This window comes from Gigantopelta aegis, chromosome 15 (assembly GCF_016097555.1).
Source record: "Gigantopelta aegis isolate Gae_Host chromosome 15, Gae_host_genome, whole genome shotgun sequence".
NCBI classification, from domain to species: Eukaryota; Metazoa; Mollusca; class Gastropoda; order Neomphalida; family Peltospiridae; genus Gigantopelta; species Gigantopelta aegis.
In genome coordinates this window covers 42,839,821-42,865,053 of record NC_054713.1, presented here as the reverse complement: position 1 = coordinate 42,865,053, position 25,233 = coordinate 42,839,821, and the positions used below count along the sequence as shown (strand labels likewise).

The 25,233-nt window shown below is 36.7% G+C and overlaps 1 protein-coding gene across 4 annotated transcripts in view; it reads left to right on the top strand.

Annotated features, from left to right (window-relative positions):
- The first annotated feature begins 1,979 nt into the window (after positions 1–1,979).
- Positions 1,980–25,233, top strand: part of LOC121390714 (forkhead box protein J2-like) — a 50,258-nt gene continuing 27,004 nt past the window's right edge. For all 4 annotated transcript variants that reach the window (XM_041522615.1, XM_041522614.1, XM_041522613.1 and 1 more), the window contains exons 1-2: positions 1,980–2,330; positions 13,863–13,937. In XM_041522615.1, coding sequence (XP_041378549.1) covers positions 1,980–2,330; positions 13,863–13,937 — 426 coding nt within the window. The remainder of the gene's footprint in view (positions 2,331–13,862; positions 13,938–25,233) is intronic.

Sequence of the window (25,233 nt, the reverse complement as noted above, 5' to 3'; positions counted from 1 at the left end):
TCCTACGCCCGTGATTATTATTTTATTGTTAATATTTTATTTATTTATTTATTTTGGTTGTTTCTTGTTGTTGTGGGGTTGGGGTTTTTGTTAATTTTCTGGGGGAGGGGAAACTGTTTTGGTTTGATTTTTCTACATTAATTTAAGCTGATACTTCGTCCTCAAAAAGAAACAATCGCATTTTTCCGGGGTCGAGTGCATTTAGCGATGTTTTTATTATTTTTTAAATTCCAGGGGAACATGACCCGAAATTATCTAGAGCCATGGCCCACTGCCATGCACTTTGTCAGGAGAGCTGATCTTGAAACGATATATAATATGGTTCCAACTCCGTTTGTATAAGGGGCGAGATGTAGCCCAGTGGTAAAGCGCTCACTTGATGCGCGGTCGGTTTGGGATCGATCCCCGTCGGTGGGCCCATTGGGCTATTTCTCGTTTCAGCCAGTGCACCACAACTGGTACATCAAAGGCCGTGGTATGTACTATTTTGTCTATGTGATGGTGCATATAAAAGATCCCTTGCTGCTAATCGAAAGGAGTAGCCCATGAAGTGGCGACAGCGGGTTTCCTCTCTCAATATCTGTGTGGTCCTTAACCATATGTCCGACGCCATATAACCGTATATAAAATGTTTTGAGTGCGTCGTTAAATAAAACATTTTTTTCTTCTATTTTCCGTTTGTAAGAGGACTGCCACTTATTGCACGCCAGTGCAAGCGCCACAAATCTGAACTACAGTCTCCATAAACAATATGGGACGCCTAAATTCAAACACAGAGGTGCTTAGAACAATAAGAGACTAAATATTTTATAGAAATGGGCTATTATCTCTAATTTAATTATTTTGAGGACGAAATACCTTTAAAACTATAGTAAATAAAAAACAAATAATAATAAAATATAATGTTTATGTGTTATTTACTATAGTTTTAAAGGTACTTTTGTTCAACAAAATCTTTGTAGACTTTTTTTGTGTGGACATTTTCATTTTAAGTCGCCCGACTGCAACCCTATTAAAAATCTCTGTATGTCTCGATGTGTGTGTGTGTGTGTGTGTGTGTGTGTGTGTGTGTGTGTGTGTGTTTTCTGTGTGTGTGTGTGTGTGTCTGTGTGTGTTTTTGTGTGTGTGTGTGTGTCTGTCTGTCTGTCTCTCTTTCTCTGTCTGTCTGTCTGTGTGTGTGTGTGTGTGTGTTTGTGTGTGTGTGTGTGTGTCTGTCTCTTTATCTGTCTGTCTGTGTGTGTGTCTCTCTCTCTGTGTGTGTGTCTCTGTCTCCCCCTTCTATCACTATCTCCCTCCCTCCCCCCCCCCCCCCTCTCTCTCTCTCTCTCTCTCTCTCTCTCTCTCTCTCTCTCGCTGTGCCTCTGTCTCCCCATCTCTATCTCTATCTCTCTCTCTCTTAAAAAAATAAAATAAAATCTATTAAAAATGCCGTTCGTGTTTACTAAATATTAAAATGAAAAACAAAAGAAATCAAATCCCCAAAACATGATTTATCTCCCAAGAATGTATTTTAATACACAAAAACAATCTTATTAACATAAAATTATCTATATAAAAAAAAAAATAATAAACCAAGTGAAATATTACAATTAAACACATTTTATTTTAAATAATTTTGTGAGTGATGACAATGAAAAAAAGAGAAAAGTAAAAGTAAAACATTTCAAAAACATTTCCGCAATACGGGTCAAAGGTGAACGCTGGCTGCTATGCAACGCTCCTGGGGGCAATGAAGCCATAATTGCGTTGTTAGGTTAATAAATCCGCATACCAATAATAGGTCCAGGTATGAATGCGAAAATATTGTCTAGTTTTCAAATGTATATGTAAATACATTTTTCTGTGACTATTTTATTGTAAATATCAACAACAACAAAATACAATTGTTATCAATAGACAGATATTAAGTTAAGTCGGAAGTGGCGCATGAACATATGGAATGACGTCAGCAGTAAAACGGCAAAACAAGCACCTGCAAGATGGCTGAATTGGAAAGTTCGTTAACAGCCATGGACTGGCTTCACCGCCTGAAAGTGGGTGGGGCTATGGTAGGGGCGACTCTTGGTGGGCCCAACGTGGCCCTGGACCCCCTCTCTCGGTCACCAGGTGGTCAACTAGCGTTGAGAAAGGCCCCCAACTCCCCGCTGGACATTACGGCTACGTACGAGAGTCAAGGACACCAGAAAGATGGCAAGCCTCCCTATAGTTATGCCAATCTGATAACGTTCGCTATCAACAGTTCCACCAAGAAGAAAATGACACTCAGTGAAATCTACCTGTGGATCTGTGAGAATTTCCCCTACTACAAAGAAGCTGGCAATGGATGGAAGGTAAACTTATTTTCTTCTTTCCACTGACTGTCAACAATTCTCACCTGAGATGCCTTGCTGTCATGTGTCATTGGTCACCAAGCTGTCAGTATTGTTCAGACAGGTGTTTTACCCTCTCTAACATAGTGAACACACAAAACTAGGAATGTATGTCAGGAATAGTTGATATTTAAGTCTTAACAGCAATTTAGTATATATTATTCAGAACTTAGTATACATTACATGGTAGTAGGAAGGTGCCAAAAAGTGTTTGGGATGGGGTTTCACACACACACTATATATATATATATATATATATATATATATATATATATATATATAAAGTGTAAAGTACACTTATAACGAACTACTGCATAGAATGAACTGATCGTAAAATCCTGTTTTATCATCACCCTATATAGATACATTAATAACCAACTTATACAAATGTGTACAACTGCAGCTATAACGAACTAACTATCATGGTCCCTTGTGGTTCGTTATAACAGTACTTTACTGTACATGTATAGATATATTGAAAAAACATCATTGCTTCTACAATTGGGGGGAGGGGGGGGGGGGGGGGGGGGGGCGCACAAGAATTTTAATCAAAGTTTGTATTTCATTTCCAAATGAAATTGCAGCATGTCAGAAAGTCTGACGAAATGTCAATGTGTTTGATTATGAACAAAATATGTCTGTACCAGGGGACAATATTTCAAAATCTGAGATAACTGTTCATGTGGCTTTTACCTAGGTAACCAATTGTTGGGTTACCTCAAAGTTATGTTGAAATTAAATTTTAAAGTTAACAATATTGTAAAAGGACTAAATATCAGCCCCAGTGCAGCAGATAATTTAGCCGTCCCCATTTCTTTAAATGTTTTGGCTCGTGATCCATTCTATAATGAGCATTTAGGGGCCGTCCATAATTTTCTACATTTTCACGAGCGTACAAACTGTACGCTCGTGAAAATTATGGACGTTCCCTTAGTTTAAACTGTTGTAATATAACCAGGGCCTCTAGAACTTTTATAAAATCTACTAGTGATTAAAAACATTTACTAGCCACAATAAAAAATTCACTAGCCCTATTTTACTTTAAGTTAATACAATTTTACTAAATAATAGTAATAATCATATATGTCATCTAAAGAGGGAGATAGAGCTTAAAAACACTACGTGGGTGGGGCAGGATATTCATATTTACAAAATAGACTTACCTGCAACATTTGACTCTTTGTTTACACTAGCCGTCAGGCATGGCAATAGTAGTTATTTAGTATCCCAACATTGAATATCACTAGAGTGGGGCTACCATAATCTAGAAGCTCTGATAACAGTGTCTACTGGTTTGCCGCGCATAAAGTATTTAAAAATCAGTCTAAAACATTTGTCGGAATACTAGTAGTACATGTATGTCTGCGTGAATAAACTTCCTGTAATCGTGAAGTTTGCAATTTTTTTAATTTTTTATTTTAACGTCTACAAGTTACAATGTAACCGATTTGTGGTTTGTGTTAATATAATAAATTGCGTAACCAACATGTGAACACCTAATCCAAGTGCTTATAAACTGCATCATTTTATGCACATTTGATTGTAGTTATTTACCAGTTTTATTACTTTTTGTATATTTAATAGTGAACAGAATTCAACACAGACGTTTTCTTCAATCCAAACCCCTGTAAACTGAATACCCATCGAAATCAGATTTTATTTTCTCCACATTGGGCTTAATTTGGCCCATGGGTGTACTATTTAGATGGGTTTCACTACATCATATAAAGTAGTTCTACACTTATGTAATACGCATATATAATATATATGTTAGTGATTTCCCTAGAAATTAGGCAAGGCATGCCATGATGGTAGACCAAACACTTATGGGACATTTCCATCCTTTTCGGGGCACTTGTTTTTCATTAAAAATACACAAAAATTAATTGAAATAAACATTAATGTAATTTATGTGCTTGCTTTAATAAATGAATGGCAAAAGATATAAAATGCTTATTTTATTAATTAATAATACCTTTTTTTGGTGTTTTATAAAAGCAATTTTAGAATTAATTACTGAAAAAGGCTTGTTTAATCTCAGGGCAGCATGGTGCTGATTTAAAAAACCAGTTTGTTTTATTTAACGACACCACTAGAACACATTTACTTTTTATCTTATCATCGGCTATTGAACGTCAAACATATGGTCATTCTGACACTGTTTTTTTAAAGGAAACCCGCTGTCGCCACATAGGCTACTCTTGACTGGGATCCGAACCCAGTACCTACCAGCCTGTAGACTGATGGCCTAACCACGATGCCACTTAGGGCAAGATGGTGCTAGACTATTGAGGCATGGTGCTGCACCATGCTAAAACAAGCTAGGGATGCAATAATACATGATTAATAAAGGACAATACTAATAGTAACATTATTTCAACATTTGGTGACATGAGGCACATTTTCATTTATAACATGCTCAAAATGATTGACATAGCTAATTTTGACAAACTTCTAAAGTTTGTTTTGTTCATCGACACCACTAGAGCTTGATTTAGTCATCATTGGCTATTGGGTGTCAAACATTTGGTAATTTTGACATTTAGTCTTAGAGAGGAAACCTGCTACAGTTTTCCATTAGTAGCTAGGGATCTTTTATATCCACTATTCCACAGACAGGATAGCACATACCACATATAGTGGTGCTCTGGCTAGAACAAGATATATAGCCCAATGGGCCTACTGACAGGGATTGATCCCAAACCAGCTGTGCATCAAGTGAGCGCTTTATCACTGGGCTATAATCCCCTCATTTTGACGAGTACCACCAAAACGTTTTATTTTCAGGCCAGTGGTAGGCGAGATATTTACTTCTGCAGTATTCTCGTCAAACTTTTCCTCATTTCCCTCTGTAGGGAGAAGTGACTTCTACTTTTTCTGTTTTAGATTAAATTAGATTAGGCCAAGACTACTATATATATACACACGGGGTGCAGAAATGAACAATATTTCACAAGCCTGACAGACCAGATTCAACTAAATATTTACTAGTCCGCCAGAACTTCTACTAGTCTGCCAGCCTAATGTTTAATAACATTATAATGTACATGGTCTTCACGCCATATATATATATATATACATGTATATACATATGACAAAAGCATTATTAAGGACACTTGGTAAGTGATCAGCATCAATCAAGCCCCAAACCTTGATTCACAAATCAATATATATGTTGAAATATTCTAATAAAGACACCGTTTTTCATACGTCTTTGATATACAGTATGTAGATTTACAAAATTAAAAATTAAAAACCCAAAAAACTGTTGATCCAAAAACAGATTGCCATTCGGTCCGGCAGTTGGATTTTTCAACTTGTCTGTGAGAATTTTTACTCGCATTTGGCGATATGCGAGTACTTTCTACACCCCTGTACACATATACATTATACGTATGCCAAAGTAAATCAGATGCAATTACGACCTTGGACTGTATGCATGTACATTTTCACCACAGTAGATCCATTGAACTGATTAGGTCTTTTCTCATTCCAAACAGTGTACCACAACTGGACAAAGGCTGTGGTATGTACTTTTCTGTCTGTGGGATGATGCATATAAAAAATCCCTTGCTGCACTAGGGAAAATGTAGCGGGTTTCCTCTGATGACTACATGTCAGAATTACCAAGTGTTTGACATCTAATAGCCTAATTAATCAATGTGCTCCAGTGGTGTCGTTAAACAAAACAAACTTTGTATTTCCAACATTAATGGAAAAAATTTCAACGTTTTTATTAGCAACTTTGCAAATCAATTTGAAAGTGACGTTTTAGCGATCCCTGCAGTTGCCTAAAACAATTGACAGTGCCGTGGATTTTTAAAATTCTCCACAACACATTTCTGCCTTAGACTATATTCTTCTTCTTTTTTCAATAGCATTTTTTTTGCCATGTACATTTTCTTAATTGCAGAGGTTGTTTTAAATAGAACTGTGAAGTGATTTCTACAACTTGCTCAGCAAATCACGACACAGAACACATTGTTCCCACACATTGTCACTTGCGATCTTGAATTTCTTAAGGACATAATTAGTTTTATTGATCACATGTCACTGCGAGAACAGGTCACGAAACATCTTCAGTATTGTGCTATAGAATTTCAGAGATCACTACACAATTATAACACTTTGAATTGCAGTTGCTTTATATATATATATATATACTACTCAAAAGAATTTAAGGGTCAGACGATATTTTCGACATTATTTTCTGAATGTCAATTATATTAGCTAGACCATAATGTCATGCATGGTATTGTTCCATTTTGACGAAAGTGGGTCTAAGCAACCCATAAATGAATTAAAATCCACTGTTATTGACACTGTCGACTAGTTTTAATGGTGAAAACATGCTTACATTTGCACGTAAATTAGGGCGAAAGCGAAAGGTCTGCTAAGTGCCCATAACTTGCTTTTTCACAAAGTGCTTCATTTGCACGCTTTGCATGTGTAGTCCATGTTCCCAATGCTGAATTTCCGTATAATTGGAGCTTGCGTTCGTGTATGGTGCACACTCCAAATTCGACAGTGGTACGACGTCAACTGACTATCGAAGATCGAGGAAGGGCTATTGCTTGGCTTCAGGATGGCAATACGCAAAGAAATGTTGCTCTGAGACTTGGTGTCAGTTAGAGTGTCGTTGGCCGACTGTGGCAACGCACAACCACTGCACGCCGATTACGTGACAATCTGCGGACTGCGACTGGAACTCGAGTGTCTGATCAAACCATACGCAATCATCTAAGAGCCAATAATCTACGCTGCCATCACCAGGCTGTTCGACCACCACTCCTACCACGTCACAGAACGGCCAGACGTCACTGGTGCACACTTCATCTGCGGTGGCAACGTGTTCAGTGGGGTCGAGTGATGTTCACTGATGAGTCCAGGTTTAGTCTCCAGTTCAACGACGGTCGGGTTCGTGTCTACAGACATCCTGGGGAGCGCTTCGCTGACGTTAACGTTAGACAATGTCACCGGTTCGGTGGTGCCAGCGTCATGGTGTGGGGCGGCATCTCTATCCACCACAGGACCCCCCTCTATGTGGTGGATGGCAATCTGAATGGAATCCGCTATCTGAATGAGATTATCCGGCCGTTGGTTCTCCCAGGCCTTCAGCAGATTGGCGGCGGGGCAGTTCTGCAGGATGACAATGCCAGACCCCACCGCGCCAGGGTGGTAACGGACTTTCTCAGACAAGGTATCGCCAGGACGGATTGGCCAGCATATTTGCCTGACTTGGCCCCAATAGAGAACGCCTGGGACGAATTAGGCAGGAGAGTTCGGGATAACCATGCCCCTCCGGCCAACCTTCATGATCTGGGTCAACTTCTTGTGGCATTCCCCAAGAGTTCTTCAGACGTCTGATCAACAGCATGAGGCAACGATGTGTCGAGTGTATTCGCGCCAGGGGTGGATTCACACACTATTAAACAAATGTTCTAATGTGTAAAATCCATGTTTGACAACCTTCAACTTTGACAGCATGTCATGTGACTTTCTTGTATACAGTGACGTTTATTTGTGTTTTTTTGTAAATATGGAACAATAAATTAAATTTTTGGTGTAGTTTACATCATCAATCTAATACACTCTGAAACTTATTTGGTTATAAATTTTTGACCCTTAAATTCTTTTGAGTAGTATATATATATATATATATATATATATATATATATTACAACTTATCCTCAGCTGTCAATATAATCAGTGGCGGATCCAGGAAATCCATTTAGGGGGGCCCCAGTGACATGAGGTGGAATGCCAAGGGAACTTTGGAGGAGTTTTGGAGGGGGGGTCATAAAAAAAATGAAAATTAATGTATAATAAAATTATAACTATCGCTAAATTTAGGGGGGCCAGGGCCCCTAGATCCGCCTCTGATAATAGAAATTTTAAAAACCCAAATGTTCCCTGCATGTACATGAAAATCACCTCAGTACATGTAGCTGTTTTGCCCAGACCTGCTAAACGGATTGATTACTTTGTAATACTAATAGCTGGGTGATCTGTTTTGATGTACTTGTGACCTACTTTGCCCAGCCCTGCCTGTCACTGTGATCTAAGCCTTTATCATTTGATGTTTTGTCAATACTCCCACTCCATGTGGTCTGCCTGTGTCAACAGCACTTGAGGTCACTCTAATACGGGCAAGTCAGGACAGCTTTGAGAGTTTCCTTGTATGCGTTACATGTTTTTGTATACATGTGAGATCTTGGCTAGGAGAGAAAGAGGAATGTTTGTTTTATGATACCTTAGCATATTTTTAAACTGTTATTACTTTGTACATATTGTAGTTTAAGTTGGTTACCTGTATTTCAATACTTGGTTGATACAGAGGGAGAGAAAGAAGGGGGGGAATAGGAGAAAGAGCACATTAATTAATCATCGGATATATATGTCAAACATTTATTTACTCAAAGGAAACTTGTTACATTTTTGCACTTTCCTCAAGACAGAATAACACGCATCATAACCTTTGATACAACAATCATGGTAAAATGTGTGGGTTTTTTTGTTTTTTGTTTTTTTACAGATTAATTTTTCTTTGATATTTATTTTAATCATGGTAAGGATAGAAGTAGGGATGGAGCAGAAAAAAAGCCACATTTTGATTAAGACTTACTTAAATTAGCAAAGGAAAATATTGCAATGACTGTTTAAATATACATGTACACGTATATATATACATGTAGCTGTCATATGTTTTATATACCACGTGGCTGCATTTATAGAAAAACAAAAGCAGACATAATAATGTCATTCACAACAGGGTTTGAAATTAACATGAAAACCATGGTCGCCAGCAGGGCCAGTTGAAGAAAAATCTTACTGGCCCTTCTCAAATTCAACTAGCCCTCCAATTATCACATTGAAATTCACATTGAAATTTAACTGCACAGCGAAAATCAAAATTAGAATGTTTTGTTGAATAATAGCCATGTGCTCTCACTGTATATAGTCTGTTTGCTTCGAAAGGACACCAATGAATTCGCATGTAACTTCATAATGAATCAAGTTAAAATTCATATAAACCCATACCAACTCAAATGAAAAAAAATTGAAAATAGAAATTCAGTATAGATAAAACTGTTTCTTTACAAATTACCATTAAATTATACAGATTAAATCTCATTTTAATACAAAGGTGAAGACAAAATGCCAGAACAGCTGAAGTATGCAGCTTGACTTGCATTGTCTCTGATGTAGACAAATAATGCAGCACAAAAAGAATAAAGGTAGAACTGCGCATGCTGTAGTATATAAATTTGTCTGGGTGGCAGTCTTCTTTGTGGCAATGTAAGAAGGAAGGAAATGTATTATTTAATGACGCACTCAACACATTTTATTTACAGTTATATGGCATCAGACATATGATTATAAATAAGGACCACACAGATATTGAGATTGGAAACCTGCTGTCGCCACTTCATGGGCTACTCTTTTAATTTGGATATTGTAAATGCTACAATAGTAAGGCTAATGATAAAATAAATATCAAAAAAAAAAAAAAAAAAAATCCCAAACATTTTACCATACGATGTACTTTGTTATATTACAAAGCAGAAAAAGCATACTTATTGTTTATTACAGTAATAGTTTGATGGTTATGTCATAATATAAGTCTTGGTATCATCTGATCTGTTCTTATTTCATGCAAATGGTTTAATTGTTCTGAGTTCAGTCAGACCAAGCAGAAAAACATCTGCCAGACTGGTTTATGTGCTTCATGTTAAAAAATAATTTAACCACTTATGAAACCAGTCAAAATAGTTTGCAGGTAGTACTAAACCAAATAACTTCTGGCTGGGTCAAAGTTCGAGGTGCACCGAACTTTTGATAGAGAAGTGAACACCACAAGTCCTGTGATTGGTTATAAATGTGAGTGTGTTGGTTGTAAAAAATAATAGTTTTATCTGGGTAAAATAAATATGCAATTTTATTTCATCTAGTGCTTGAAACATGTATGGGGTACCTGTAAAAAAAAGTACTCGAATTTTGTGCTAAACTAGGGTAGTCATAGACGCTACCCATTATCTCAGAAACGAGCAGCTTGACCCCCAATTTTTTCTGATTCACTTTAAGTGTGAGGGGTGGTAGTATTTATATCCGTGGCGTTTATGTCGGTTGATACGTTGCAGGTAGGAGTTTTAGCCATATATGTTACTATTGTTGTCTGTGGGATTTGATTTGGTAGTATACACCCTGCAAACTTTGGGCTAATGTACATGTAACTGCATGTAGGTCACTGCGACCTACTTATTAATATATGTTGGAGAAAACAATCCCTACAACCTTCGAAATGTAGAGGATGGAAATCTATTAATTCTAAAACCTAAAATGTCTTTATTTGAACATGCTTTCAGTTACTCTGGACCAGTACTTTGGAATCAATTACCTAAAGCTATCCGATCATTGCCATATGCTGCTGTTTTTAAATATAGACTACAAGAATATTTTCTAAAATAATATCATTTGTACATATGTTTGTTGCCATATATGTATTTTCTATTTGTTCATAAAAGTATGTATTGGGCAATTCCACGAAAAATGATACCTCTGGAGTGAATTTTTATTTCACTGTCATGTCTTTATTTTTCACATAGAATTATTTGTTAATAATCAATAAACCATAAAATACTCAGGTTTTAATTCAAAGCTGTGTCATGTGACCTGGCGGCCATCTTTCATTTGTGCTATTTCCTCCTAAGAATAGAACCCAAATTGCACTGAAATATTTTTTCAAAAATGTCATTAAAATTGGATGAATATGCTAAAGGTTCGTATTGCATTTTGTTTCTAAGATCTTAATGGTAATTCCCAAACAACACAAATTAATAAATTTGGAATAGATTTTTATGAATAAAAACTTGAACTTATAGCATGACCTCGTTGTGTCAGTTACCTTTTGAAGCTTAAGTTTAGTATTGACCTCCTACAGTGCTACCATATATTATATTTTTTTTTATTCTCTTAATTGTGCCTTGGTTACACGACATGGCAACATAATAATCTAAGTGGGCACACCAAGAATTTAAAAACAAAATGGTAACTGACGTAACTCCCCAGTCAGTAACTGATGCAACACATTAACACATACATTATTTTCCATTGTTATATTTCTTGGAGGCATAATGTAAGGTTGTGAAATGTGTTAATTCCCAAACTAAAGTGAGTGCTATAAAAAAAAAAATTACCAATAAGTTTCAGAATTTTCTTGACCTTTGCACTTGTAAGTTTTATGATTTGTTTATTAGCACATCTGTATAAGACTATTAAAAAAATACTTTTCAAGAACTGCAAATACTATCACTCCTTAGAAATTAATCTAAAGATGTCTATTTCACTCAAATAAAATAATCATGACTCAGTTAACACTGTTTTTAAATAGATACATGTACATGTATGTAGATGACAGCAGTTTCACAAGCATCAATGCATATACCCTAGCTTATACTTCAAGATATATATTGTATAGCTTTTGACATCAGATGCACACAGAATTTGTTTCATTAGATATATTGTATTGTTTGTGATGTCAGAGGTAGACATTGTTTCATTAGCTTAGATTAATATATGTACAGCACCGTTTATTGGAAACAGTATCTATAATGTTCAATAATAATTATTGGTAACACAAATTTAAAATTGCAGTTTCATACATGTAGTGGCAAGTCACTTATTTTGCTATTTTTACATTTATTTATGATAAATAACTGAACATTAGATAATTTCATACATAATCTTTCATAATTAACTCAGAAAAGTTAATCAACACTACACCTTACTGCCACAGTCAGTGGTTTCCCATGAATTCTTAGCTAAAATTGTAATTTACATAAACAGTTTGCATCAGTTATTCAACAAAACAGCCAATCCTTTGTCATTGTACAATTGCAAAATCAAATTCAAAATGTGATTTCATGCAATTAACTGTTGGTCACCTGAAATGAATTTTGTAATTATATAACAAAAATTTACCTGTAAATGAAGTTATTTGGTTGTAATGTAATATTTTATGTGCATGTAACTTAATTCAAGAATAATCTTTACATTTCAAAAGATAAATAAAATAATATTAATAATTTTTAGAAATATACTATGCAACTATGAGATTGCCCCTTTAATAGTTCTAAATAGCATTTGATAAATTGGTTACTACTCCTAAAAATATCCCAAGTTGCTGATGTTTTTAGTAGAATACCTGTACCTCCCAAGACAGCAACCTAGAGAATGAACGAGAATCAAGCACATTTGAACGAAGACAGAAAGAGGTTGAAGAGGGAAAAAACAGAATAGTGAAACATTTAGCAAGATAAAATGAAATCAAACAAGAAAAAAAAAAGAGACAGGACAGCATGCTGAGAATAAAAAATAAAAGATTTTTAAAGAAAGAATATGGTTTATTTACAATATCTGCCTTATTCCCATCAATTTCTTACAAAATATTTGGTTCGGTTCAGTCATTTAGTAATGTCATAAGAAAGTGAATGCAGTATATATACTTGGAAATTGCAAAAACCCCCAAATCATTACACTTTGAATCAAGATGTACATTTAAACGTAAACTGTTGTCATTGTTGAGCCACGTGTGTAGAAAATTTTGAAGGGAGTGGGGGTTTAAACTGGTATTGAGGGTGCAACTGCCCAAGGTATGGGGGTGGGTGGGTGGGGGGGGGTTTGAAATTTTTTGAGAACCTGTCCCCAACCCACCACCCTGAACATGCCCTATTGTTAGTTTTTTTTAATTCCCTTTAAGATTTATGTATTTCTTACAATTTAGATGAACCAGTTGCCAAAGACAATGTTTTATTTTTAAAATATGTTCTTATTAGTTTTTATGATTCACAAATGTTGCATCAGTTACTTTTAGTGTTACGTCAGTTACCCATTAATAATAAAAAACTAAATTCCTTGTAAAAAAAACTTAGTTCTCTTGTTCTAGTGATCATAGAGTACCTGTGCACTACATATTTCTATATATACCTGAAAACTTGATGCTTCAGATTCAGAGAATTTTAGCAAGTTCAAAGACATGTCAAATACAAGTTACTTTTTTTGTTGTGTCAGTTACCCACACTTCATTTGTGATTGTAGTTGCGATGAGATTGTATGCAATGACATTTTCTTTTCGTATGACTTTGTCACAGCATGTTTATTTCAATCAAAAACATTCTTAAGAATTTTATTGAATACTTTAAAAAAATAAATAATAATCAAGATGTTAAAAAATGTCTGAATGTTGCATCAGTTACAGTGGAATTGCCCTATTTTAATTCTGTATTGTTTGTACCTGAGGGCCTCAGGGAAGATTAGTTGTGTTGCCCTCACTAAATAAATTATTATTATTCTTATTATTACTTATGACGGGCCTATCATGTACCTCACTGGAACTGTTGTTCCTTGTCTAGAGCTGTACCCCTTTTGTTTTGCAGACAAACTTGCGTTTAATGTATGTAAAGTATTGACAGATGGTGATTTTCTAAATTTCAGAACTCAATACGACACAACCTGTCGCTGAACAAGTGTTTCCTCAAAGTGCCTCGCTCCAAAGATGACCCAGGAAAGGTAATTCTGCAATGGTCTTTATTTCATTAACCCTCCCAGCAAAAATTACTGAACACGCCCCTGGTTATAAGTAGCCATTTTAGATGGGTGTAACGATAACTTTATGACAAAGTGTTTAAAAGGACAAGTTTATTTAGGTATTGACAAAAGACAGGTTAAATCTAAAGAATACATATTACGTATGTACATGTATGCATTCATTATTTTATAAGGGGGGGTGGGATGTAGCCCAGTGGTAAAGCGTTCCCTTAATGCACAGTCGGTCTAGGATCGATCCTCGTTGTTGGACCCATTGGGCTATTTCTCGTTCCAGCCAGTGCTCCACAACTGGTATAAGAACGGTTGTGGTATGTACTATCCTGTCTGTGGGATGGTGCATATAAAAGATCCCTTGCTGCTAATCGAAAAGAGTAGCCCATGAAATGGAGACAGTGGGTTTCCTCTCTCAATATCTGTGTGGTCCTTAACCATAAGTCTGACGTCATATAACTGTAAATAAAATGTGTTAAGTGCGTCGTTAAATAAAACATTTCCTTCATTCATTATTTTATAGATTTTACCCGAAATAGACTTGAATACTCTAATTACATTTACACATACAAGTTTAAAGAGGTAAAATATAATGGGTTGAATTTATTAAGTATGTTTACTTCTTAACATGTAGTTAAATCCGATATACATTTATAGATTTTACCAGAAATAGAAACTGAAATACACTACTTTTATTTACGTACATGTATATGAGTTGGTAAGAGGTAAAACAGTGAGTTGAATTTATGAATCCTGTTTATTTCTTAACAGTTGTAACTTCATACATTTAAAATGCTTAAATACCTGACAGTGTGTTTATGAAGAACAGGCTTGTGATATTTTATCACAGCAATCGATTCATTTGATAAAGATGGAAATTTTAAAAAATGTATCCGACATTAGGGGATCACTTTACAAACATCTTTATTGTTTTTCGTATATCTTGAAATATTTTTTAAAATAATAATACATGTATTAAAACTTTGATCAGTTCAGCAAAACCGGAACTGCCTGTGAATGTCTGACCGATAACATCTTCGGTTCAATTAAAAGACTAGTTGCTTGTATTTCGTATAAACGTGTTGGCACTTTTTTGTAGGCTACCAACACACAACAATATGATAACCAAGCAAGCTCCCCCTCGTCCTCTCTTCCCCCCCCCCCCTTTTTTTGTTGTTGTGGGGTTTCATTTTTTTTTTTTTTTTTTTTTTTTTTTTTTTTTTTTTTGAAAGGGTGTAGTGCCACATGGCCGCCTTTAATTTTCACTCAGCAAGAACACTGGAATTATGTGTGTCACCATGGAATAAAGGGGTCAATTTATGGTATGAAAAAAATAAAAAGAGGGAAAAGTGTTTGTTTTGTTTAACGACACCACTTGTATGAACAAGTAAAAATGTAAAGTTTTATTAAATATTTTTAATGCAAAAAAAACTGTAAAAAAAAAAAAAAAAAAGAGAGAAGAAATTATTTATAAACAAGTAAAGCAAAGAAGTGCAAAAGAAGATAAATCACCCAAAGGGTCTTAGTTCATACTACCTACAGGGCCTTGTGTTTTAAAGTTTAACGACACCACTAGATCACATTGATTAATTAATCATCGCCTCTTCCATGTCAAACAGTGGGTAATTTTGACACATAGTCATCAAAGGAAACCTGCTACATTTTTCCATTTGGGATCTTTCATAACAGGAAAGCACATACCGGTAGCATGAGCGGAACATTTTGTCAAATTTTTCATTAAGCTTAAAAATGACAGAAACCCAGTTATTTTTAAACAAAATAATAATTATTACATTAAAATATTTCGCCAAAATAAAATAAAATTTGCCATTTGTTTTTAAAATTCCTAATTGGTGAATTTGGCCAGTGTCAGAGCTATAGCCCTGCCACGGTCTTTGACCAATTGTGATCCACAGGTTGGAACGAGAGAAAAATCCAATCAGTTGAATGGATACACTGAGGCGGTTCGATCTTGCAATGCAATATCACCTCAAGTGAGAAAGTAATCAACCGACTGAGATAAATCCCACCCTGCTAGTATTTTAAGGCCATTGTGATTAGGTTGACTATATATACGGTTCACCTGCCTAGCTTCAAATAATGTTGGAAATCAACATAACCTGCATGTACATGTATATATGTAGCTATATAACCCCTCTGATGATTAATGCACCAGGGGACCTAACCCTACTTTATACATGCACATACCCATATGTATAGTCTTGAACAAATGATCATGTTTACGATGTCTGTGATGTACAGACGTTCAATATTATATTATATAGTTGAGCATGCAGTCGTACACTGTATTACACTGTGCGAGTTTGAACATGAACATCAAAGGGTTTTCTGTGTGCAGTGCTGGATACTAGGTCAAGCATTAAAAGACTGGTGAGTTAGGAGATCAATGAAGTCAGGTATACACGCAGCCAGGTGCTGGCCGTGGGTCTATTGATCAGCCAATCTCTTTCATCGCCTAATAGAAAGGAGTGAAGAGCAGCAGATATATTCAGGCTCCAGTGAACACCACAGCTAGAGTCTGTCTCAGTTTCTCTTTGTGTCAAACTCGGCGGTGGGACTTGGTAAAGGTCTTTTCTGATGAGAGATCGATCTAGGATCAATCCCCGCCTGTTGGGCTGTATTTCTCATTCCAGCCAGTGCTGCACAGCTGGACCCCGTTCCACGAAGCAACCTTATAGTGCTAAGATCTGTATAACTACCGTATGCACTTACGGTGATCTTAGTACTACGATTGGTTTGTGGAACGGGGCCCTGGAATTCAGTCCTTTGCTGCTAATTGAAAAGAATATCCCCTAGAGTGGCAGCATTGTGTTTCTTTTCTTATCTGTAGAGATGAGACATATACATACCTGTCAACCCTCCCGGATTCCGCGGGAGTCTCCCGGTATTTGATAAAATCTCCTTTCACCTGTGCGGGAGACAGTTTCTCCTGTTAAATGACATTTTTGTAAGCATAAAAAAAAATCGATCCTCTTTTGTCAAAATAACAGAAGGGAAGTAACTCTGCCTTTTTTTTCTCATTCGGAAAATGTCGACTACTTTCGGTTTCCGAGAATGTAACAGGCCGAATTGTCCCGACTGTTTAACCTTTGCCGAAGTGAGAATTGTGGGATAGCCTATTTATACTGTTAAAAAAGCACATGGAGTTTATAAAATGACGTGTTATTATAATGTTTGTTGTCATCGTAATGGCTACGAAGCGTGTTGCCGCTAATTCAACAGGCTGTGTATTGACATTCAGTGTTGCCATATAAAAAAAAAAAAAATATCCAATTTTGTTCTAATAACACCTCTGAATTGTAAAATGTCTTCCCAATGGATTACATAATGCAACTATGACGAATCTGAACTGCCAGACTCCCGAGTTGACAGCGATACACACGATGCATGTTAAAATCACATGCAGCAAGACAACGAAAAGACCAATTAGCTGTATAAACATACTTGTGTCAGTTAATTTTGTATGTTTGTGCGGTAAAATGTTGGTTATAAGGATACACTTCAAGAAATTATTTTGTACAATTAAAAAATGTTGTGTTTGACATTGACATAAAGTTACTCACGGAAATGGGTATAATTCCGGTATATTTCACACGATGTCCGTAATGAGGTTTTACTTATGATTAATGAAAATACAATGTTTATTGCATCATTATAATGATTTTAAATAAGTACCACGCCACCGTTCCTAATTATAGTAAAAACTGAATATTAATTTATAAGATTTATATAAATTTGTTTTTGGTACTTAGGTACACTAACCACAAATGATAATATCAGGCCTCAGACCACAATTAATTTCGCTATATGTTTCTATATAGCCTTAGTGGCTATAACATTTTTATTAATATCAGCAGGCCCGTGAAGTTTTGTATGTACCTTTGCCTGCATGGGGGACACATACCCTGAAAAGGACAACCCCTGTTGTCCAGCTCTTTCTCCCAGCATATTGGTTTAAACAGACACACCCTCTAAACCAGGCCGGAGTACACCCATTTTACACAAAAAGCACTACTTTTGCATGGGCCGGAATTACCACAAACAAGTCTTCAATGTCAACAAGTTACACATGTTTACAAACTACATGCTATCCCCTGTCACTTCAGTCAAACAGTTGCCACTTCATAGCTGTCTGCCATGAAATAATCACAGTCAAACAGCAGACTACTTGCGCGGTGAAACTTCCGGATTTTGGACAACCAAATGGGAAGATAACTGTAATCTGAGGCCTATCAGTCCATTTTTCCCCCTAAAAACTGGCCCACACTAATGCATTCCAATGATATACATATTAAAGCAATGCTCGGTAAGTATCGGTATGTCACCTTTAAACTGAGAGTATACAGAGGCTGTGTTAAAACACCTACCACAGTGCCTTGCCATGGCCAATTTTAGCAATGGAAACTTGAGGGACATCAACTTCAAAATGTAATAACTTTATCAAATTTTGGAATTTCTTCATACAATGAGCAGCTATTTTTTCTTCTACATATGTTCTATCTGCACAGTGTTGTCTTGGAAAGATTTTGAAATATTTATAGGAAAAAAAATCAATCATTAGATTTTACTTCATTTTTAATTAAATATTAAACTTAAATTTAAATTTTTGAGAAACAAAAAAATCTAAAACTGTAAAATTTTGCATTTTAGATATGATAAGTGGAGGCTTAGTAAAGATATGGTGACTGAATTCATGATACATTATTAGAAATGTGTCAGAGGGATGGTGAAAGTCACAAAATTGGGGCCATTTGCAACAAATGTTTACACACTAATTTCAGGGAAAATTAGACATGATAGGCCTCATATTCAATTTTGACCTGCTGTATTTACTTAATCTACTTCATTTACTGTATTAGACATGTAGCCACTTTGTAAAAGGCAAAACAGTCCATATAAATGCATATTAATATGAATATGCCCTACAGATATTACTTAGGTATACACCATAATATTTTTTTTGTTGACGACAACTTTGAAAATGAAGATTTTGTCACAAAATGCTGATATAAATCCTACCAAGAGGTACTTGCACCATATTTTTCAGTTTCCAGTGATAACTGTTAACAAGTGTAGTCATGTGCCAGTGTCTGGGATACCTCAGTGTAGTATTTCTTGATTGGAAGGATGTTTGTAGTAATGACCACTGAATATGCATTATGGATTATTCTGCCATATGTATTACAAGCCAAATGTTAACCTTTTTGGCACATTTTCTGCAATAAACTTGACAAGTATACCAGCATCTGATTACTGAACACAATAAATACATTCAGACAGCATAGAATATTAGCCTATTAGATTTTCTAAGGATAAAAGACCATTTTTGAAAAATGACTGAAGTGTGTAATTTACATAAATGTAGGTGAAATGTATTATTAGAGTACTTAATCTTGTTAAAAACTGTATACTATTTATTTAAAGTGTTTAATTACATTTAGTAGTGATATATTCATTATATTTAGATCTTCTGTCCAATTGCAATAATTGAGAAACTCATTAAAATTCAATATGTAAAAAAAATTAAAATCTCAATATTGACTAACAAAATCCAACTTTTGCTCTTTTTTACCAAATTATTAGCTCAAAACTGTAAAACAATATTGCAACAACCTGTAGTAACATCAGAGGTCATCTTATGCTATTTTGGAGGATACTGAAATTTAAAAGTTGAAAATTTTAATTTTAATTTTTAATAAATTCAAAAAAAAAGTTTTTTAATTTAATAAAATATTTAGAAAATAAATAAATTAGTTTTCATATTCCTTGTGGTATGCACAATCAGTCTGTGTAATTTCACCTCTCTGGTTATAATACTTTCATCAGAATCAAGCATTTAACCGGTGTAATGTGTGAACTATATCAGGCCTCAGACCACAATTAATTTCGCTATATGTTTCTATATAGCCTTAGTGGCTATAACATTTTTATTAATATCAGCAGGCCCGTGAAGTTTTGTATGTACCTTTGCCTGCATGGGGGACACATACCCTGAAAAGGACAACCCCTGTTGTCCAGCTCTTTCTCCCAGCATATTGGTTTAAACAGACACACCCTCTAAACCAGGCCGGAGTACACCCATTTTACACAAAAAGCACTACTTTTGCATGGGCCGGAATTACCACAAACAAGTCTTCAATGTCAACAAGTTACACATGTTTACAAACTACATGCTATCCCCTGTCACTTCAGTCAAACAGTTGCCACTTCATAGCTGTCTGCCATGAAATAATCAGTCAAACAGCAGACTACTTGCGCGGTGAAACTTCCGGATTTTGGACAACCAAATGGGAAGATAACTGTAATCTGAGGCCATGTAACGCAACCTGTAAGGCTGTAAGTGTAATACCGTAAATGTACTAATAATTTTTTTCTTTTCTTGTTCATGTTCTTAACATTTTTGGATAAAAAAATAATTTTTTTAAAATATGTTTTAAATCATAATATTTAAACTTAAAAAAAAGAAAAAAAAAGCCAAGATCTAAGGTTAGGAAGTATATATGACATTATAAAGTATTCATATAACTTATTGTAATAATGTCTTTTTTTAAATCTTGCGATTTTGGGTTAAATTTAAAAAATCTCCTGCTTTTTGACAAAATCTCCTGCTTTTTCAACACACACCTCCTGCTTTCTCTTGACTAAAGGTTGACAGGTCTGGACATATATAGCTATATGTGGCAAAGTGCTCATCGACCTAGGATTAATCCCCGTCTGGGGACCTGCATGCATGGGCTCTGTTCCATGAAGCGATCTTAACACTATACGGTTAAGTACATAACTGTTTTATGCACTTAAAGTGATCTTAGGGCTAAGATGGCTTCTTGGAACAGGGCTCTATTGGGCTGTTTCTCATTCCAACCAGTGCTCACAACTGGTTTTCTCCTGCCTGGGTTTTTTTTAAAACAATATTTATTAACGTTTAACGTTTGGGATTGACCAACAGGCGATGCCTATATTAAGGTCTCTCCTGCCTGCAGGAATGTTTAGGTAAAAGATCCCTTGCTTCTAATTGTGTGGTTTTTGACCATATGTGAAATAGCTAGCCCAGGTGGTAAAGTGATTGTTGCATGATGCAAGATCGATTTAGGATTAATTCCCGTCTGCGGGCCGGTTGGGCTATACAGGGTATTTGTTATTCCAGCCAGTGCTGCATGACTGGTGTAACAAAGATTATGGTATGTACTGTCCAGTCTGTGGGATGGTGTTAATTGAAGAGAGTAGCTGCAGTGAACCCGAGAGAGTCTATCCTAGTTTCGCTTTGTGTCAGACTGAAAGATGACACTCAATGTCATACAGTGCTTGCCTGATGTAAGATCGATCTTAGCATCAAGGTTACTTAAGTACGTAACTGCTAAGATCACTTCTCATTCCAGCCAGTGCTCTACAACTGGTGTTCTGTCCTATCTGTAACTGTCCTCAGTGGTGCAGTGTTAAGCCATCGGTCTATAGGCTGGTAGGTACAGGGTTCTCAGCCCAGTACTGGTTCCAACCCAGAGTGAGTTTTTAAGGGCTCAATTAATGGCTATAGGTGTACGGCCACTACACCTTCTTCTCTCTCACTAACCACTAACCCACTGTCCCGGACAGACAGTCCAGATAGCTGAGGTGTGTGCTCGTGACAGCATGCTTGAACCGTAATTGGATATAAGCACACAAAAATAAGTTGAAATGAATGTCCTGTCTGTGGGATGGTCTAGATAAAAGATCCCTTGCTTCTAATTGTGTGGTTGTTGGCCATATGAAGGGCAGAACTAGCCCAGATGAAAAGACTAGCACCAGTAAACACGAGAGAGTCTTATCTCAGATTCGCTTTGTGTCAAACTCATCAGTGTAGCAGTTGTAAAGTGTTCGTCTGATGCGACATGATGTAGGATCAATCCTCCTCTGTGGGCCTGTTGGACAACATCAGGATTAGCTCTGGCAATTGGCAAAATTTTATTTTTTAATTTTTTAATTTTATGTTTGCGAAATAATTTTACTACATTTTATTAGAAGGTAACTGGTTTTCTGCTGTTTTTGAAGTTTAATAGATAACTTGGCGAACCTGTGTGTTGACTCCGAGCTAGCTCTGCTATAGGCTATTCCTCATTCCAGCCAGTGCTCCACAACTAGTGAGACAAAGACACTGGTATGTACTATCCAGTCTGTGGGATGCTGTTAACTGAAAAGAGTAGCTGCAGTGAGTCAAACTGAACAGTGGGACTCGGTTTTGGGTTGTCCTGATGCGAGATCAATCTAGGATCAATCCCCGTCTGTGGGCCTGTTTTGCTGCAGAGTATATCTCGGTCCAGTTGTTACTTTTAAAAAGAGTATCTGCAGTAAACACAAGAGAGTTTTGTCTCATTTTTTCTTTGTGTCACACTGAACAGTGGGACTCGGTGCACATGTTATGTAGCATAGTGGTAACGTGCTTGCCTGGACGGAGGAGCCGGCCGAGGCTGGCACCTAGCTGTGCCCAGGACAGGCGTGTGCTTCAACAGCTTGTTCTGAATATGCATGTTGAACACTGACCTGATCTGATCTGACCTGACCTGACCTGACCTGACCTGACCTGACCTGATCTGCTAATTGAAAAAACAGTAGCTCATGGAGTTGTGACAACAAGTTTTATCTCACCTCTGTGTTGTCTTCAGCCATACATGTGATAGATAGGGACTGGGGATGTAGCCCAGTGATAAACTGCTTGCATATCGCATGCTTGATCTGCAGTTGATTCTTGTCTAGGGGATTGGTAGATAAAAGATTCCTTCTTCTTGTTCCAGCCAGCTAGTGCTCGACACTGTCTGGGGGATTGTGTAGATTAAAAGAATCCTTCATATGTGTCCATGTGGAACAGGGCTATTCCATCCGAGGGTACATAATTTGTTGTCAGGGACGAGGCTTGCCGAGTCCCTGACATCATATTATGTACCCGAGGGTGGAATAGCCCTCTCCCACATGGATACATAATGGAGGATTATTTTTCTCCCATCCAGTAGATGAAAAACAAGCATTTTGGGAAAACATGAAAAACCCACATTTTTTATTTTTTATCGTACAATAAAATAATCATAACCATTGAAAAGATCGTACCCAAAAATGGTTTATACTAAAAGTATAAACTGAAAATGATAGTATAATTTCATTATGACAGCAGGTTTCCTTGTTTTTATGAAATATAAAAAGCATTTCTTGCATTATTTTGCCATTTTAATATCAGCTCAAACAATAGATGTCATGTGGTCATGCAAGACCGATTTATTCCACATGGGCTGGCGTCATGGAATACGCCTGTCTTGCATGGCTAGGGATGGGAGAAAAAAGATTCCTTTTAATTGAACAATGTAGTCCATGGATTAGCGGCAATAGGTTTCCTCTCTCATCATCTAAAAAAGTATCCTTTTAATATGTACAGGTATCTTTAATATACACTTTCACATACAGGTTTGTACCACTACTATTATGGGGTACTATAGTTGAAACTGGGGGTTAGAGTGGGTGGGGTGGGTAATGGAGAAAACAGCAAGGGTATGTTTACTGGTAGGGACAGAGCCCATTTAAGTATCCACGGGGCCTGTAGCACAAATAACAGCGGGGCCTCTTCCCAGGGGGGTTAGCTTTAGCTCAGTTGGTAGAGCACTCTCCTTATGACCAAAGTCCCTTGGCAGACCCATTGGTATGTTTTCTTCATGTCCCAGTCAAAGGCTGTGTTATCAAAGGTTATGTGCTGTCTTGTCTGTTGTCCCAGTCAAAGGCTGTGTTATCAAAGGTTATGTGCTGTCTTGTCTGTTGTCCCAGTCAAAGGCTGTGTTATCAAAGGTTATGTGCTGTCTTGTCTGTTGTCCCAGTCAAAGGCTGTGTTATCAAAGGTTATGTGCTGTCTTGTCTGTTGTCCCAGTCAAAGGCTGTGTTATCAAAGGTTATGTGCTGTCTTGTCTGTTGTCCCAGTCAAAGGCTGTGTTATCAAAGGTTATGTGCTGTCTTAATTGTCTGTTGAAAAGTGCATATAAAAGATTCCTATTGATGGGGATATGTACATGTAGCAAGTTTCCCCTACTGTGATAACTACCAAATGTTTGATACACATAGTTGATGATTACATATAATTACTACATGTAAGTGAGCTCTAGTGGTGTCATTAAAGACTACATATACTTCTTGAAATTCAGCTTTTTCCCATAATTATTATGGACTACAAGATAAAGATATAATAACTAGTTACTGACATAGGATATCGGCTTTATCCTGTTCACACCGAATGGGAAATTCCACTCAGCCTTATCCTGTTCACACCGAATGGGAAATTCCACTCAGCTTTATCCTGTTCACACTGAATGGGAAATTCCACTCAGCTTTATCCTGATTACACCGAATGGGAAATTCCACTCAGCTTTATCCTGTTCACACCGAATGGGAAATTCCACTCAGTTTTATCCTGTTCACACCGAATGGGAAATTCCACTCAGCTTTATCCTGTTGAGGCTAAATGGGAAATTCCACTCAGCTTTATCCTGTTGAGGCTAAATGGGAAATTCCACTCAGCTTTATCCTGTTCAGGCTAAATGGGAAATTCCACTCAGCTTTATCCTGTTGAGGCTAAATGGGAAATTCCACTCAGCTTTATCCTGTTGAGGCTAAATGGGAAATTCCACTCAGCTTTATCCTGTTCAGACCGAATGGGAAATTCCACTCAGCTTTATCCTGTTGAGGCTAAATGGGAAATTCCACTCAGCTTTATCCTGTTCAGACCGAATGGGAAATTCCACTCAGCTTTATCCTGTTCAGGCTAAATGGGAAATTCCACTCAGCTTTATCCTGTTCAGGCTAAATGGGAAATTCCACTCAGCTTTATCCTGTTCAGACCGAATGGGAAATTCCACTCAGCTTTATCCTGTTCAGACCAAATGGGAAATTCCACTCAGCTTTATCCTGTTCAGGCTAAATGGGAAATTCCACTCAGCTTTATCCTGTTCAGGCGAAATGGGAAATTCCACTCAGCTTTATCCTGTTCATGCAGACCGAATGGGAAATTCCACTCTGCTTTATTCTGTTCAGACCGAATGGGAAATTCCACTCTGCTTTATCCTGTTCAGACCGAATGGGAAATTCCACTCGGCTTTATCCTGTTAAAGCCGAATGGGGAAATTCCACTCGGCTTTATCCTGTTCAGGCCCAATGGGAAATTCCACTCGGCTTTATCCTGTTCAGGCCCAATGGGAAATTCAACTCGGCTTTATCCTGTTCAGGCCCAATGGGAAATTCA